At 34.7% G+C, this 14,100-nt stretch overlaps 1 protein-coding gene across 1 annotated transcript; it reads left to right on the forward strand.

Annotated features, from left to right (window-relative positions):
- Positions 1-5,671: 5,671 nt before the first annotated feature.
- Positions 5,672-12,684, forward strand: LOC133193093 (NFX1-type zinc finger-containing protein 1-like). The gene is made up of 3 exons (XM_061329068.1): positions 5,672-11,744; positions 11,840-12,229; positions 12,596-12,684. The coding sequence occupies exons 1-3, from the start codon at positions 5,672-5,674 to the stop codon at positions 12,682-12,684; spliced, it is 6,552 nt and encodes a 2,183-aa protein (XP_061185052.1).
- Positions 12,685-14,100: the final 1,416 nt, after the last annotated feature.

A 14,100-nucleotide genomic window follows, 5' to 3' on the forward strand; every position in this document is an offset into this window, starting at 1 on the left:
GTTTTAAACACCTACAAATAGCCACGTTACGTTTCACTTCTACATTACCGATTAATAATCCCAAATTGTGAAATTCAATGCATTTAAACATGAAATCGACCAAACGTTCCTCACATACGTATTTCATTGATGCATCGATTAAAACAAGATTTGATCGTTCTGTATTTTAATAGATCGGCTAAGATACACAATACAAGAATACATACGAGTAGTTATCATGTAGTAAATTTTGCATCTAGCACTTACTAGTATTAATAAAACATGATTATGACGTACACATTTTGAATTATCCATTCCATTCTATAGCTAATTGTTGAGCTAACTCCCCAAACAATCCATTATGTTACCTGTAAGTGTCCATTCTTTTCTTCTTCTTCTTTTTTTTTAAATGTCCATTCTTTAAAGAATAGACAGTTTTTTTCAATCAGAATGGACAAATAAAATAAACAGAATGGACAGTACCAGGTAAAGATTGGCATGTGCCCGACAGGAAAAACATTAAATACATGTACAAAATTTATTTTACACATCTTCAAAGCTTGAACTCAAAAGAAACATTGCCAGTTTTGATTTTGATATCACAAGTTGTATTCCCAGTCCTTGGCACTTTCACTTGTTTCTCTTCCTCTGTCTTTTGTGTATCACAACTTTTAAAATTCCCAAAAATAATCTTGCTGATGTCTTGAAGTTGAGTATCGTTTGTTCGTTTGTATGATCTTATAGCAGTTGATCTATGGCCCGTCTTCTCAGTGATAAGTTGCTCATCTATTCCAACTTCATATAATCTCGTTGCTGCTGTTGCACGCAAAAATCGATTTGTAAAATGTCCTTCAAATCCTGCTTGAGAACAAAGCTTTCCAACTGTTTTTGAAGAACGTGGACGCCAAAAACTGTATCTGCAAACCATGTATTCTGGTTTGTGTATTTTAGGGGACTTAAGTATAAAGCATCACATCTGCCATTTTCAAGCCTGAAAAATAAAAACAAAATTCAGAAAATATGTAAAAAAGCAATCTTATTTAATTGCTACAGACTGATGTTCAAACACTACTTGCCTTAAAGTAAGGTATTTTTCATACACCAAAACGAGGCATCTCTCTAGAGTGGTCTTGTTTTGGTAGGCCCTGGTTATCTTTGTCTTTACATTTCTATGTTGCAATCCTCCTCTGTTGGTTTTGAAGACACCCTTCTTGTATTCGAGATATTTCGTTTCATCAGTCTGTGTGCAGACAGTGATTTGACTGTTCGGTCCAATCCTCCGGTTTCTTAGCCCTTGCCCAGCTCTTTATGTCGACAGTGTTTGGAATCTTTCCAGTCCAAAGTGTAGCAATGTGAATGTGATGGGACTTTTTAACAGTGCACAGAGACGTAAGTGAAGTCATGGACATCAGTCTTAAAATAAACCTATTAAACACGATGTCTTCCTTGATTCACTGCTACCTTATGTAAATAAACAGTTAGGTCTTCATCATATTTGCACCAAACTTTACTCTGTCCCTTTGAAACATTTAAATAGTCTATTTGAAAAAGTCAAGGAAAGTCCATTTTTGAATTCTTCGACACCAGAATAAAGGCTGGGATCTGTCATTATGGATTTTGCAAATCACAGGCTTTTTAAAGCGCAACGTTTTACGGAAGAAAATACTGCTAAAACAACTCGTATTTTCCTTAATTTTCAATATGCTGAAAAAGGAATTGACGCGGTTAATATAAGTAATATTCTTAATTACAAAAGGGTCCAGTCTTGTATTCCACCATATTTCAAGATAAGATAAACACCTGGTATTTCTTACAAATATACATCGACTATTGCTTCCAAACTTCTTAATTACAAGAAAACTCTAAAGGGCCTAGATATCGAACATCTGAAACATAATTCTCCAACGTGTTTATGTTCTTCTTCACCCCACAACTATAGTTCTGAAGGACACGTCATTACTGGTGACGTTAATATTGTTAAATTACTGAGGACCTTAAATCACTTATTTTAAAAGGGCCGAAATATTTAGGGAACCCCGATCTTTTAATTGGCGTCATAATTTCATAAATATTATGAATTCTGTGGAAGATTACGTCAGGCATTGAGCCAAACATGAAAAAGAAGACCTTTACACTTTATCAGAATGGATTAAATGTATCAGATGGATGTTAAAATCTCGCATTAAGCAATTGATAGGCAATATTAAAACCATCTATCCTTCTGTGTTCAGTAACTTTGAAGTGAAAAAAGAATTAGATAGATTACAAGACCAGTTTGTACTTGTCCCAGCTGACAAAGCAGGTAGCAACATTGCCTTTGTTTGTAAGGCTTATTATTTTACGGTATAATGTCCCTCTGATAAGAGAGATGACTTCTCAAGAAAATTATTCCAAGCGATTAAATTGACTATATAATGGTCCTCATTATTAAAGACACTTCATTGAATTGCTTGGAGTTTTGAGGATAATCTGTCCAAAGAATGCCCTTTGTTCAAATCATATTCTCCTGTTCCTCTGATATCACTTCTGCGCGTCTTCTCTCTATTCCAAGCCCGCGACTTGACAGTTCCTTCATTAATCTAGAATTCTACGCATGCCTTCAAAAGATTTGTTATCAATGAAACTCGGAGGTAATGTTGAACTGCACAAGCAATTTTATAAAGCATATTTGGTTTGTAGTCTTCCCCTATTTTTATTCTTGATCTCTGCTATAGAGAAACCTATCGCTGTGTTTAGTTATTCATCATTCATTTTCAAAATATCTTCTTGCGTTGTAATTCAATATATAAATGATTTTTTAAATACATGTATTATGTTATCATAATTTTTTAGTACATTATAATATCGGTAATAGCTTAGGTGCCTATAAACTTATTTCGTATGTCCAGAATTGTAAATATCATTAATTTTATGTCGTATGATTTTAAATGATTAATGGGACTAAAAATCTGAGTGTCAAAAGGATCAATCCCACCTGCATGAATGTGCAGCTCCGAAAATTTAGATTGTACAATGAGAACATACATGCCTGTACATGAACATTGCAAACTTATTAGACACCTTACGATGAAAATGATTAACAATACATGTACACTGTTAAAATTTCATTTTAATGATATATTATTCACAAGCTACGAGGGGTGATCAAAAAGTTCGCGAACTACTCGAATGACTTCCTTAAAAGAAATAAAATGAGGTTTCAATGCTCATTATTTTTTAAAGTAGTCCTCTACGATTATAATGCACATCTGCCATTGTTCTGTCCATGCGCGAATCACGTGATCCAGGCCGTCACGTGACATGCTCCGTGGCGTTCTGTTCACAGAAGCTAAAAGATTTTTCCGAGTCTTATATTTCTTACCATGCAAGTTATTTTTTATAACAAGAACATTTCATCAGTCTGGAATTGCCAAATCTCGGCAATAGGATGGGTGGATAAGGACATCCCTTCCCGGAATTAGCATGGTAATCATCAAAACCCGAGTTCTCTGTCTCGGAAGAGTCGTTTATCCAATGTGAATAAAGTATGGTCTACCTCTTTTTTATCATATCTCATATGCTTAAAGTCTAAAGTAAACGAAATTTAAGGGTTTAATAATTATATTATTGTAAAGATATTCAACTTTTTTTCTAATTGTAACTTGGCGATCTATCAAAACAAATTGCTCAACTAAGGACACATCTTTTCCCCGGCTTGCTTTCGCTGGGCAACAGAACAAACATCATTTTTATCCATCTCCCTGCCTTCACTAAAACAATCAATCCAATTAATGATTCAACTTCTGGGAAGTCTTTTGTCTTCATAAACCTTGTACTAATTATTATATGCTACTGCAAAGGAATTTCCAAAATATACGTTAAACGTTACAGCCGTTCGTTGCTCGAGTACGACTAAGTCAACCATTTTTTGTCACAAGTCGCTTACATATTGACGTCATTTTCACATTGTGACTTCACAAACAAGGAGCAAAACATTATATAGCACCTGCTATCTATAGAATATGTGTATGACTATATGTGTGCCAAATTTTATTCTGATCTGAATTATGGTTTTGTATATTGAGATAGTTCGCGAACTTTTTGATCACCCCTCGTATTACTACATAAGTCGGAATCGCCAGCGCAGCCAAACTACTCGTATCATTTACAGTACTTATCTTCCAAACAGAATAAATTATTTTCTTTTAATAAATGTGCCCTTTGAAAAAAACACTTTTCTGGGTAATTGTTTCAAAACGGTTTTTTTTTCGGGATGGGATGATATAACGTAGAATTCACAGAGAGAGAGAGAGAGAGAACGCATCAGCATATAACGTACACAGGCCCGTAGAAAAGGGGAGGGGCTGAATATAATATTTTGCATTGTAGCTTTTCCTATAATTGCAGGTTGCCCCCCCCCCCCCACTCTTTGATATTGTAAAGTTCCGGGATTTGGACAGTAAAATAGGTTTTCTTTTTTTTTTTTACATGTCAAATAATTTTGGGAAGCTGGCCCCCATTTTTGGTCAGGTTAGGTTTTTGTTGGGTTTTTTTTTCTTTTTTTGGTTTTTGGTTTTTGTTTTTGTATTTGTTTTTTGTTTTTGTTTCTTTGTTTTGTTTATGTTTTTTTGTTTTTTTCTTTGTTTTTGTTTTGTTTTTGTTTGTTTTTTTTCTTCTGTTTTTTGTTTTATGTTTTTTTTTGTTTGTTTTTTTTTTTTGGTTTGTCAGATTTTTTTTGGAAGCCCCCCCCCCCCTTTTGAAACCGTCGCTACGGGCCTGGTACATGTACAGTACCTAGAGCAAATGTCATTTAAATTTCTTTGTTTTATTTACAATATCAATCACGATCAGTCTTTCCTTTAGATCTGATTGTTAATTATTTTCACCGTCAATCACAATCTGTACATATATAGTCACACGAAGTCTATGCACGGTGCTACACCTGTCAATCAAAAATCACTCCATATTGTGAACTTAGTCTGGTGCCACAGAAGCATTTCCCATGTAATATGAATATTACTTTATTCAATTCTAATTTAACACCATTTAAAGATAATACATTGGGACATAGTTGGAATTAAGGCTGGGGCTGAATGCTGTGAATTTATCACGCCAATAAATTTATGGAAATTCACGTATCTTTCGGATGAGACTTAAAAAAAACAAAAAAAAAAAACAACAAACAAACAAACAAACTAGGTCCCGTGTCACGGTAGACGTTGGCACGATAAAGACCCTCACTGCTCAATGGCTCTGAGTGCCGAGTATAAGTACTCAATTAATTTGTTTTGACCTTAAGTCTTAAGTATGCTTGAAAAGATTACAAACTAAGTATCACACTGTGTGTTTCAATTCATTTTTTCTTTAAAAGATCTATAAGGGCATATTATTCATCTGCACAAGCTCTTGTGTGTATAGAAGGTATCTTATTACGCTAATACTATTTATATCTAATATTCTTTGAAAACGTTAGATGCAAGCAATTGTAATATTTTACATAAACGTTAGTGATATTGTCAGCCTGTGCATGTAGCAGAAAGAGAAAAATATAAATCCTATAATTTGTATTCTGTCTTCAATTTTAGTTGAGGATGTAAGTAGAAACACCATTAATTCAAGTGTTTCTTTTAAAATTAATTTTCTTGCAGAATGAGAAGAGACATCAATCAATCATACAAGCTGGGACTGTGACAGTTTGCAAAAATACATAGCTATGGCTGCAAAATACCCTGATAGCAGTGATAACGACGAGGAAGAAATTCATATTGATCAGCGCAGTAGAAAGTCCGGGGGAAAACAAAGATATCCGTTGCATATATACTCTGATGAGGATTTTGTAGATCCATCTCAATTTATAGAATCTAACGTACCGAGCAAAATTTCCGATAAAGAATATAACTATGTCCAAAGTCATCAAGGTTACCGTAGTGCAACCAGGCATACAGAATCAAGAGGACGGTCAGGTATGCGAAGGTCATCAAGAAGAGGTTATAAAGCAGTAGTTGATACACAATCAACTCACAATCAATATGAAAAAGAACATCAAAACCATCGTGGACTTTATAATCGGGATCGAGGGCATTTTCAGGGGCGAAGAAATTTCAGGAGACGTCCATTTTACAATCAAGAACAAGACAGGTGGACAAACAACGAAAATGCTGATAAAAATTTTAATGAAGGGAAGATGCACAATGAAGTCCAAAGCCGTAGAATGGGCTACAGAAGACTAAAAGACTTAGACAGTTCATCAAGGAATGCTGACGAAATTCTCCTAGAATTAGTTACAAAGAGGAATGGTTTTGGTGATATCTTGAGTCAGAAATTAAAACCAGATTGGATGATAATGATTATTTCACTTCTTGTGAAATCATTTCAATCCGAAAAACACCAAACAAAGCTGGAACTGGTGGCGCTTTTGAATACTTCTAATTTCATAATGGTTAATCTTCTTCTTTTTCTTGGAGAGATAGAACTTGGGGAAGTAAAGTTACAAGACATCGAATTTTCTTCTTTAATGGAAAACGTTTGTTCATTGACTCATACATTGATTCAAAGAATGCAAAGCCACGTATCTCAGTGGAGCATTTTAATTGAATATCTAGATAGGGTTGTAGCCAAAAATTCTAGTAGAATCCTCCATTACAAGCCCGAGGTCGTTACGAAAATGAAAGAGTTCAAAGCTGCAAAAGATAATATTCAAAAGGTCGACAATAGAAAAGCAATAACGTTGTCGAGTGATGATTGTGAATCGCAAGAACCACCTGAAAATTTCAGGCAGCTCTCTGTTCTTCCCGAAATGAAAGATTTTGATTTCAACGAAAAGCCTTTTCTAAGGGCTAACAAAATAAAAGGCGGATATGACAACTTAGATCATTATTTGGACATTCAGTTTAGATTGCTTCGAGAAGATTTTTTACGGCCATTGCGAGAAGGAATTATGGAGTACAAAAAGCAGTCAGTACACAAAAATCTTCGCAGGAAAGTTGGGGATGTGAGAATTTATACTAATGTTCAGATAGTCCGCCCTGTGTGTAGAGATGAGGGTATTGCACATTTGATACGTTTAGATATGACCAAACTAAGAAACATTAGATGGGAATCTTCAAGAAGGTTAATGTATGGGGCACTGCTTTGTTTATCTCAGGATGGATTCAAAAATATTCTCTTTGCAAGTGTTACGGATCGTAATGAGAGAATGTTGGAAAATGGCGAAATAGAAGTAAAGTTTCAAGAAAAAGATCTAAGCAAAGTTGAAAAAGCTACAGCAAATCATTTGTATGTTGTAGCTGAAACCACTGCATACTTTGAAGCTTACAGACATATACTGGAGGGTATGAAAGAAATAACGCAAGAAATGCCATTCCAGAAGTATATTGTACATTGTCAAGCAAATGCAAAACCTCCTCAATATCTTCTGTCTTCAGGTGTTTTGCTTTATGACTTTTCAATCCTTCTTTATAAGGAAGACGATGATAAGAGACCCGCAGACGTTTCATGCTGTGAAAGTAAAAGCAGATGTCGAACTGAGATTCCAATACTCAGTACATCAAAATGGCCCTCCGCAGAGACATTACATTTGGATCATTCTCAACATAAAGCTCTTCAGTTAGCTTTGACTAAAGAAATTGCCTTGATCCAAGGTCCCCCCGGTACCGGAAAGACTTTTCTTGGAATGAAAATTGCTCAGATATTACTACTTAATAGAGATATTTGGGCTGAAAAGGATAAACCTGAGCCGATTTTGGTTGTTTGCTATACAAATCATGCACTGGACCAGTTTCTTCTTGGCATAAAAAAATATACCAAAAAACTTGTTCGAATCGGTTCACGATCAAAAGTTCCGGAACTTGAAGAGTACACTTTAACTTCGTATAGAAGAAAGGCAAAATTCTCGCGCATTTTATCACAGGCTGTCTACGACAGAAAAAATGACTGTTATCACAATATGGAAGAACACCGAAAAGCCATTGAAAGTGTAAGTAGAAAAATTAAAATTGCAAAATTAGGCATTCTCTCCATAGAAGAATTGGAAGCTGTCGTTTCCAAAAAACATTTTGCAGAATTAAAAAATGAAAGTGGCAGTTACATTGACGAATGGTTGGAAATCGACAGGGAAATGTATTTACTTAAAAACTGTGGTACAGAGTCGGAAGAGGAAAAAGCTCTCAAAAAGAAATATGAAATTCTATTGCAATGGGAACAGGAACTAATCAGAGGCAGAAAAATCGATCCTTTGCCAATGAAACTTCTCAAGCGTTATCATAATCCCTGGAAATTAAATTTAAGACAAAGGGGGAGTCTTTTCAAAGTTTTATTATCAGAATTTAAGTCTGGGGTGAAAAAGAATTTGGACATAAATCTCAAGCGATATAATAATGCGCTTAATCATCTAAACATGCCGTATGCACCATTAGAAATGACCACGAGTATTCAAAATATCAATAAGTTAATAGGCATTTTAAAGGCAAGTGAAAAAGAAATTATGGACGAAGAAGTCATAAAAACATTTGTCAATCCTTTTCTGGGTCAACTGATCATAGAGATACAGGGATATGCACAGTCGTCACAGTCTTTCTTTTTGTGGCTTAATTTTGATGGGTCAACAGAGAGTTGCAATCGTATCGCTGAAATATTAGACGGAAGGAAGATCGAAGATGAGGATAGCGATGAAGAGGATTTTGATGACCGCATTCTTGATGATGACTATTCACATAGAAGTGACACTGACTGGAGGGAAAAGGAAAAAGACTCTCCTATGACAACTATCCTGTCAAAAGCATCTGTAGAAATTCTCTCAGATAAATTGAACCTTTCTGAAAGGTCAACATGGATGGAACATATTTCCAAACAACATATTCGAATGAAACTCAAAAAGGTTTTGACCTGTAGTGATGCAATGACAAAAAGCGAAAGTGAAGACATTGAGGACGTTTGGGAACTATCCTTAGACGATAGAAGAAGATTATATCGATATTGGGTGGATCAGTATATCATTGCGAAAAGGCAATCTATAAAAGATACTGAACAGGAATATAACGGAAAATGTAAAGCTTACAAGGAAGCCCTTGATTTAGAAAGTGTAGAAATAATGGCAGGAGCCGACGTTCTTGGATTGACAACAACCGGAGCTGCAAAATTTCGAAGTATTTTGCAGTCTATTAAACCCAAAATCATCATTGTTGAAGAGGCAGCAGAAGTGCTGGAGTCACATATTGTCACCACTATCAACTCTGAGTGTCAACACATGATTCTTATTGGGGACCACAAACAACTGAGACCGACACCCACGGTTTATCAATTAGCAAAACAATACAAACTTGAGATATCTTTATTTGAAAGAATGGTCACGAATGAGTTGAATTTCGTCACTCTGAATTTACAACATAGAATGCGCCCGGAAATATCTGTGCTTATGAAACACATATATCCGGAATTAAAAGATCACCCGTGTGTTATTAAGTATGATAGGATCCGTGGAATTACTTCGGATTTGTTTTTCATTGACCATGATGAACCCGAGGAGAAAAATTTTGAAACAAAAAGTCGTTCAAACTTGCATGAAGCTAGATTTGTGAAAAGACTATGCAGATATTTACTAGATCAAGATTATCAACCGGAGGATATTGTTATTCTGACACCATACACTGGTCAAGTATTAGTTCTGAAGCGAGAAATACCTAAACATGAATCTGAAGGGGTAAAAATTACATCAGTGGACAATTTTCAAGGAGAAGAAAGTGATATCATCATCCTGTCTTTGGTGAGAAGCAATGAAGAACAAAAGGCTGGATTCTTAAAGATAGATAACAGGGTATGTGTCGCTCTCTCAAGGGCTCGTAAAGGTTTATTCGTAATTGGCAATTTTAGTCTTTTTGAGGAAGAAAGTGAATTGTGGCAGAAAATCATTGGTACTGTTAAAAATGAAGATAAGTTTGGAAAAGCATTAAAACTGAGATGTGAAAATCATTCAGATTTTATCTGCTGTGTACAGCGTGATACAGATTTTGACAAAATGCCTTTAGGTGGCTGTGGAAAACCTTGTAATATATACTTACAATGTGGTCACCAGTGCTTGCAATTTTGTCACAATAAAGATCCAGAACATAAGAAGTACAAATGCACACAGCCATGTACTAAAACAATTTGTCATCTTGGACATAAATGCAAAAAAGAGTGTTTTCAGGACTGTGGCAAATGCATGGAACTTGTAAGGAAACCTATGAAAGCTTGTAAGCACGAAAATATTATGCCATGTTCCAAAGATGTTTCTGATTTTAAATGTATGCAACCTTGTAATCAAATGCTTTCTTGTCAGCATACTTGTCAAGGAAAATGTGAGGAATGCAGAAAAATAAAAGGACATCGAGCATGTGAAGAAATATGTACATCAGTCCTATATTGTGGGCATACCATGGAAGGTCCGTGTTTCAAAGTCAAATCTCGCCCATTGTGCACAGTGAAATGCACTGCAATTCTTTTGTGTGGCCATGCTTGTTCTGGGACGTGTGGGGAGTGCATGCAAGGTCAGTTACACATACAATGCCAGCAAACTTGTGGAAAAACACTCATATGTGGACATATTTGTAAGCAGAGATGTGTTGAAGGATGTCCACCATGCAAGAAAAAATGCGAGTTTTCATGCCGCCATACAAAGTGCACTAAGGTTTGTGGGGAAATTTGCGATCCTTGTGATAAACGCTGTGCAAGGGGGTGCAAGCATGCCAAATGCCGTGAGCTTTGTAATAAAAAATGCAGCATTCTTCCTTGTACATTTCCTTGTGTAAAGGTCAGAGAATGTGGTCATCAATGTTCTGGACTTTGTGGAGAACTATGTCCTCCTTTCTGTAAAACATGTGACAAGGTATGCATTATGCAATCGACAGAAAAACAGTGTAACCTTGAAGAACACGAACCAATAGTTACTTTGAAGAGCTGTGGGCATACTTTTGAAGCGCAAACTTTAGATAACTACATATTTTATAAAGAAAAGAGGCCATATAGCATAATTTCGGCTAAAACATGCCCTACTTGTGAAAAACCTATAAATGGAACAGATAGGTATAAAAATGTTTACGAGGAGAGTAGGAAAAATGCTGTTGAAATAACAAAATATTTAAGTGAAAAACTTGCTTACAGCAATTTCAAAAGTGAACATCAGAGAGTACTGAAAATGTCTAAGTCATTGGGAGATAATGACGAAATTGTAAAGAGAATACTTTTACCTTTAGTAAAAGAGAAAACATATATGCCAGGCTATCACCAAATACAGCTTGCTTTGATACAAATTGAAATTTTATCAGCCCTATATGAAATTCTACAACTCATGTCTAATTCCGTCATTGAGGGAACAAAAGAAGAGAAACAAGTGGCAACAAAGCTTTATTTTATTCGCGATTGGCTGTTTAAATGCGTAGAAACAAGATCTGAAAAGGGGCAAAAACACCACATCTTTGTTGACAGGTCGTGCTTTTCCAAGCAAGAAATACAAAATGTGTCCTCTATTCTAAAAGGACTTGCGTATTTGGTTGAGTTTTTATTACTATCAAATACCGGATCATTGTCCGAAGAAAACATTTATTTGATTACATACGGATCAAAAATTCGTCCTTTTCTCGCTGGACAGTCGCCATTGGATGACGAGTTAAAAAAGATATTGAATTTGATAGCTATAAAGAGTGGAAGTGAAATGGTGTTGGGGGAAAGCATATCAAAGAATATAGAGAGCAGATTCGCCAATTCTTTCAAAGCGACATGGGAAAAAGGCGTTTGGTTCAAATGTAAATTTGGTAAGTGCTTTATGTTTGCTAATATTTAGTATCTACAAAATTAAATGTAATTCATTAAGTTGTTATGAAGTGTAATTTTGACAACCTTTATTTAGGACACATTTCGCATTTACCAAATGGTAAAGGTAAGTGTGGTTCCTGCAACATCATGATTACTACGGTAACTAGTCTTAAAGGACCTAACACTGTGCAGGCCTTATCTATCGCTGGAGAAATTGGAAAAATTTGGAAGCCTTCAGTACAGAGTAAAATGACTGATCATAATCGTAGTGTAATACCTGCATATAAGAAAGAGTTCAAAGTACAACCAACACAAGGACGAATAAACAGAGATACCCAAACAGGTTTTCGAGGCAAACAACAAGCAATGCGATTGAGTAACTGGGAGTCAAAAGAAAGTGATACAACCCAAGATGTACTGAAAGTTGAAAATGAAAGTGAAGAACTGTCAATGGACCCAAACTTCATTAAAAGATGTGATAAAGGTAAGTTGATAGATTACGTTCCGTGCAGATTGTATCTAAACATAGATGAAATTGATTGATAACTGAAAACGTGATGCTCAGCCATCTGTGTAGTCGAATAGTAAAGAGCTAGATCAAAAGCTGGTTAATTGAAGGAAGACGTTTGTTTGTATTTAAATTTCATAGATATGATTAATATATCCTGTAACACTTCTTTGACGACAATAAAGTTCTAAATAAAAAAAAAGAATTATTAAAAAATGTCAATACTCATTCTCTTTCTTTCTTTTCATTTTCCTTATTAGGCACCAACATTTTATATATTTTTTGTTCTAATTTGTTTTTTGATATAGGTCATATTATGCAGAGAAATGAAACATCTTGCAGATACTGCAACCCTCAAAGACCTCAAGCAAGCTAAGAATAACAAATTCTTTGAAGATGGCAATAACAGCAAACTTCACGTTCAAGAATAAAACTCCTTCAAGATAGGGACTTTGGTGACGACTGTGCAGCTGACAATGGGCAAAAAACCTTTTGGATTGGGATTTATTTGCATTAATTATCATGTTATTTAGTTTTAGTATATTCAATTATTATTAATATGAAAAAAGGTTTAAAAAAATTTAAAAATCACAATGCTTAATGAATAATGAAAATTGATTTTTTTTCATAATACTTTCAAATATTAACTGTAAGCTCCATGAAACTTTAATGCATTAATATTATACATACTATAAATTTCAAGCTCATTCCAGATTGAGCTACAACGTTCGGCCACTGTTTTCTGTCTTGCATGCTGACATGCAGTTCCTCCAGCTCAACTCATATGTCCCTCTTTAGCGTGTTAATGAATGTGATCTTTGGTAGGTTCCCACTAAGATGATCATTTGTGATGCGATTCTTCCAACCGATTGTAAGTACATTTCTCAGTGGCGCCAAAACATATTGGCTGCAAAATAGGAAAATCACCTTTTATACATTTAACACGAGTTGAAGTAGAACCTACGATATAGTTAAGTGGACAAATCCAAGACTTGTCGTATCTAATGAAATACACAAATGTGATAATGTGAATGGCATGCAACTATTTTCGAAGAAATGCACAATTTCTAAAAAAAAAAAAAATCTTTATTTGCCAAATTATAAATAGTACAATATCTTGAAGACATGTGTCTGAGTCATATATTTTAGAGATTGTGTTTAAAGTTTGTAATATCTATCATGGAATGAGGTGCATTCATTTTCATTATTATTTGTTTCATTTGTATTTTTAATGGTTTGTATATAATAATATTGTTTTCCTAAAAAAAATTTCTTTTAAAATACCAAAAAAAAAATCCATTTTTGATAAATAGTCACATTGTAAATCTGAACATAACCTCTAAGCAGTCAATTAATCATTAATCCTGTGTAGGTGCAAAAAGGTAAGTTTGCGGGAAAAGATATATGTTTCAATCACTTTTCATAATCATTTGGATATATTCTTCATCATATTTAAGAAAAAATATTTACAAAAAAATTTAGGGTGGTAAATAGACTCAAAAAATATTAAGCGCACTTGCTTTATTGTTGAAATATGGGCTTAATCATTTATATCAATTGAATAAAATAGAAATCGTTCCTGAATAATTTTGCTTATTATTGTTCACTTAATAAAGTCTTTCAACGACAATGTTTGAAGAACTATTTCCGTTATTTTGTATATTCTCCTTCTGATAGTGCCCCTCCTCTCAAATGGCTGAAAATGAGTAGTCGCAATGTATAATTATCATTCAAAGTTGCACAGGCTGCACTACATTAAATATCAAGGAAACATGCCAGATAATTTCAACTGATTGATAAGCGAGTGCTAATTTATCATTTTGAAAAGTTTGAAAATCCTGTGACAA

This window comes from Saccostrea echinata, unplaced genomic scaffold (assembly GCF_033153115.1).
Source record: "Saccostrea echinata isolate AGI-Se365-2 ecotype Australia unplaced genomic scaffold, CSIRO_AGI_Sech_v1 ptg000027l, whole genome shotgun sequence".
Lineage (NCBI taxonomy): Eukaryota > Metazoa > Mollusca > Bivalvia > Ostreida > Ostreidae > Saccostrea > Saccostrea echinata.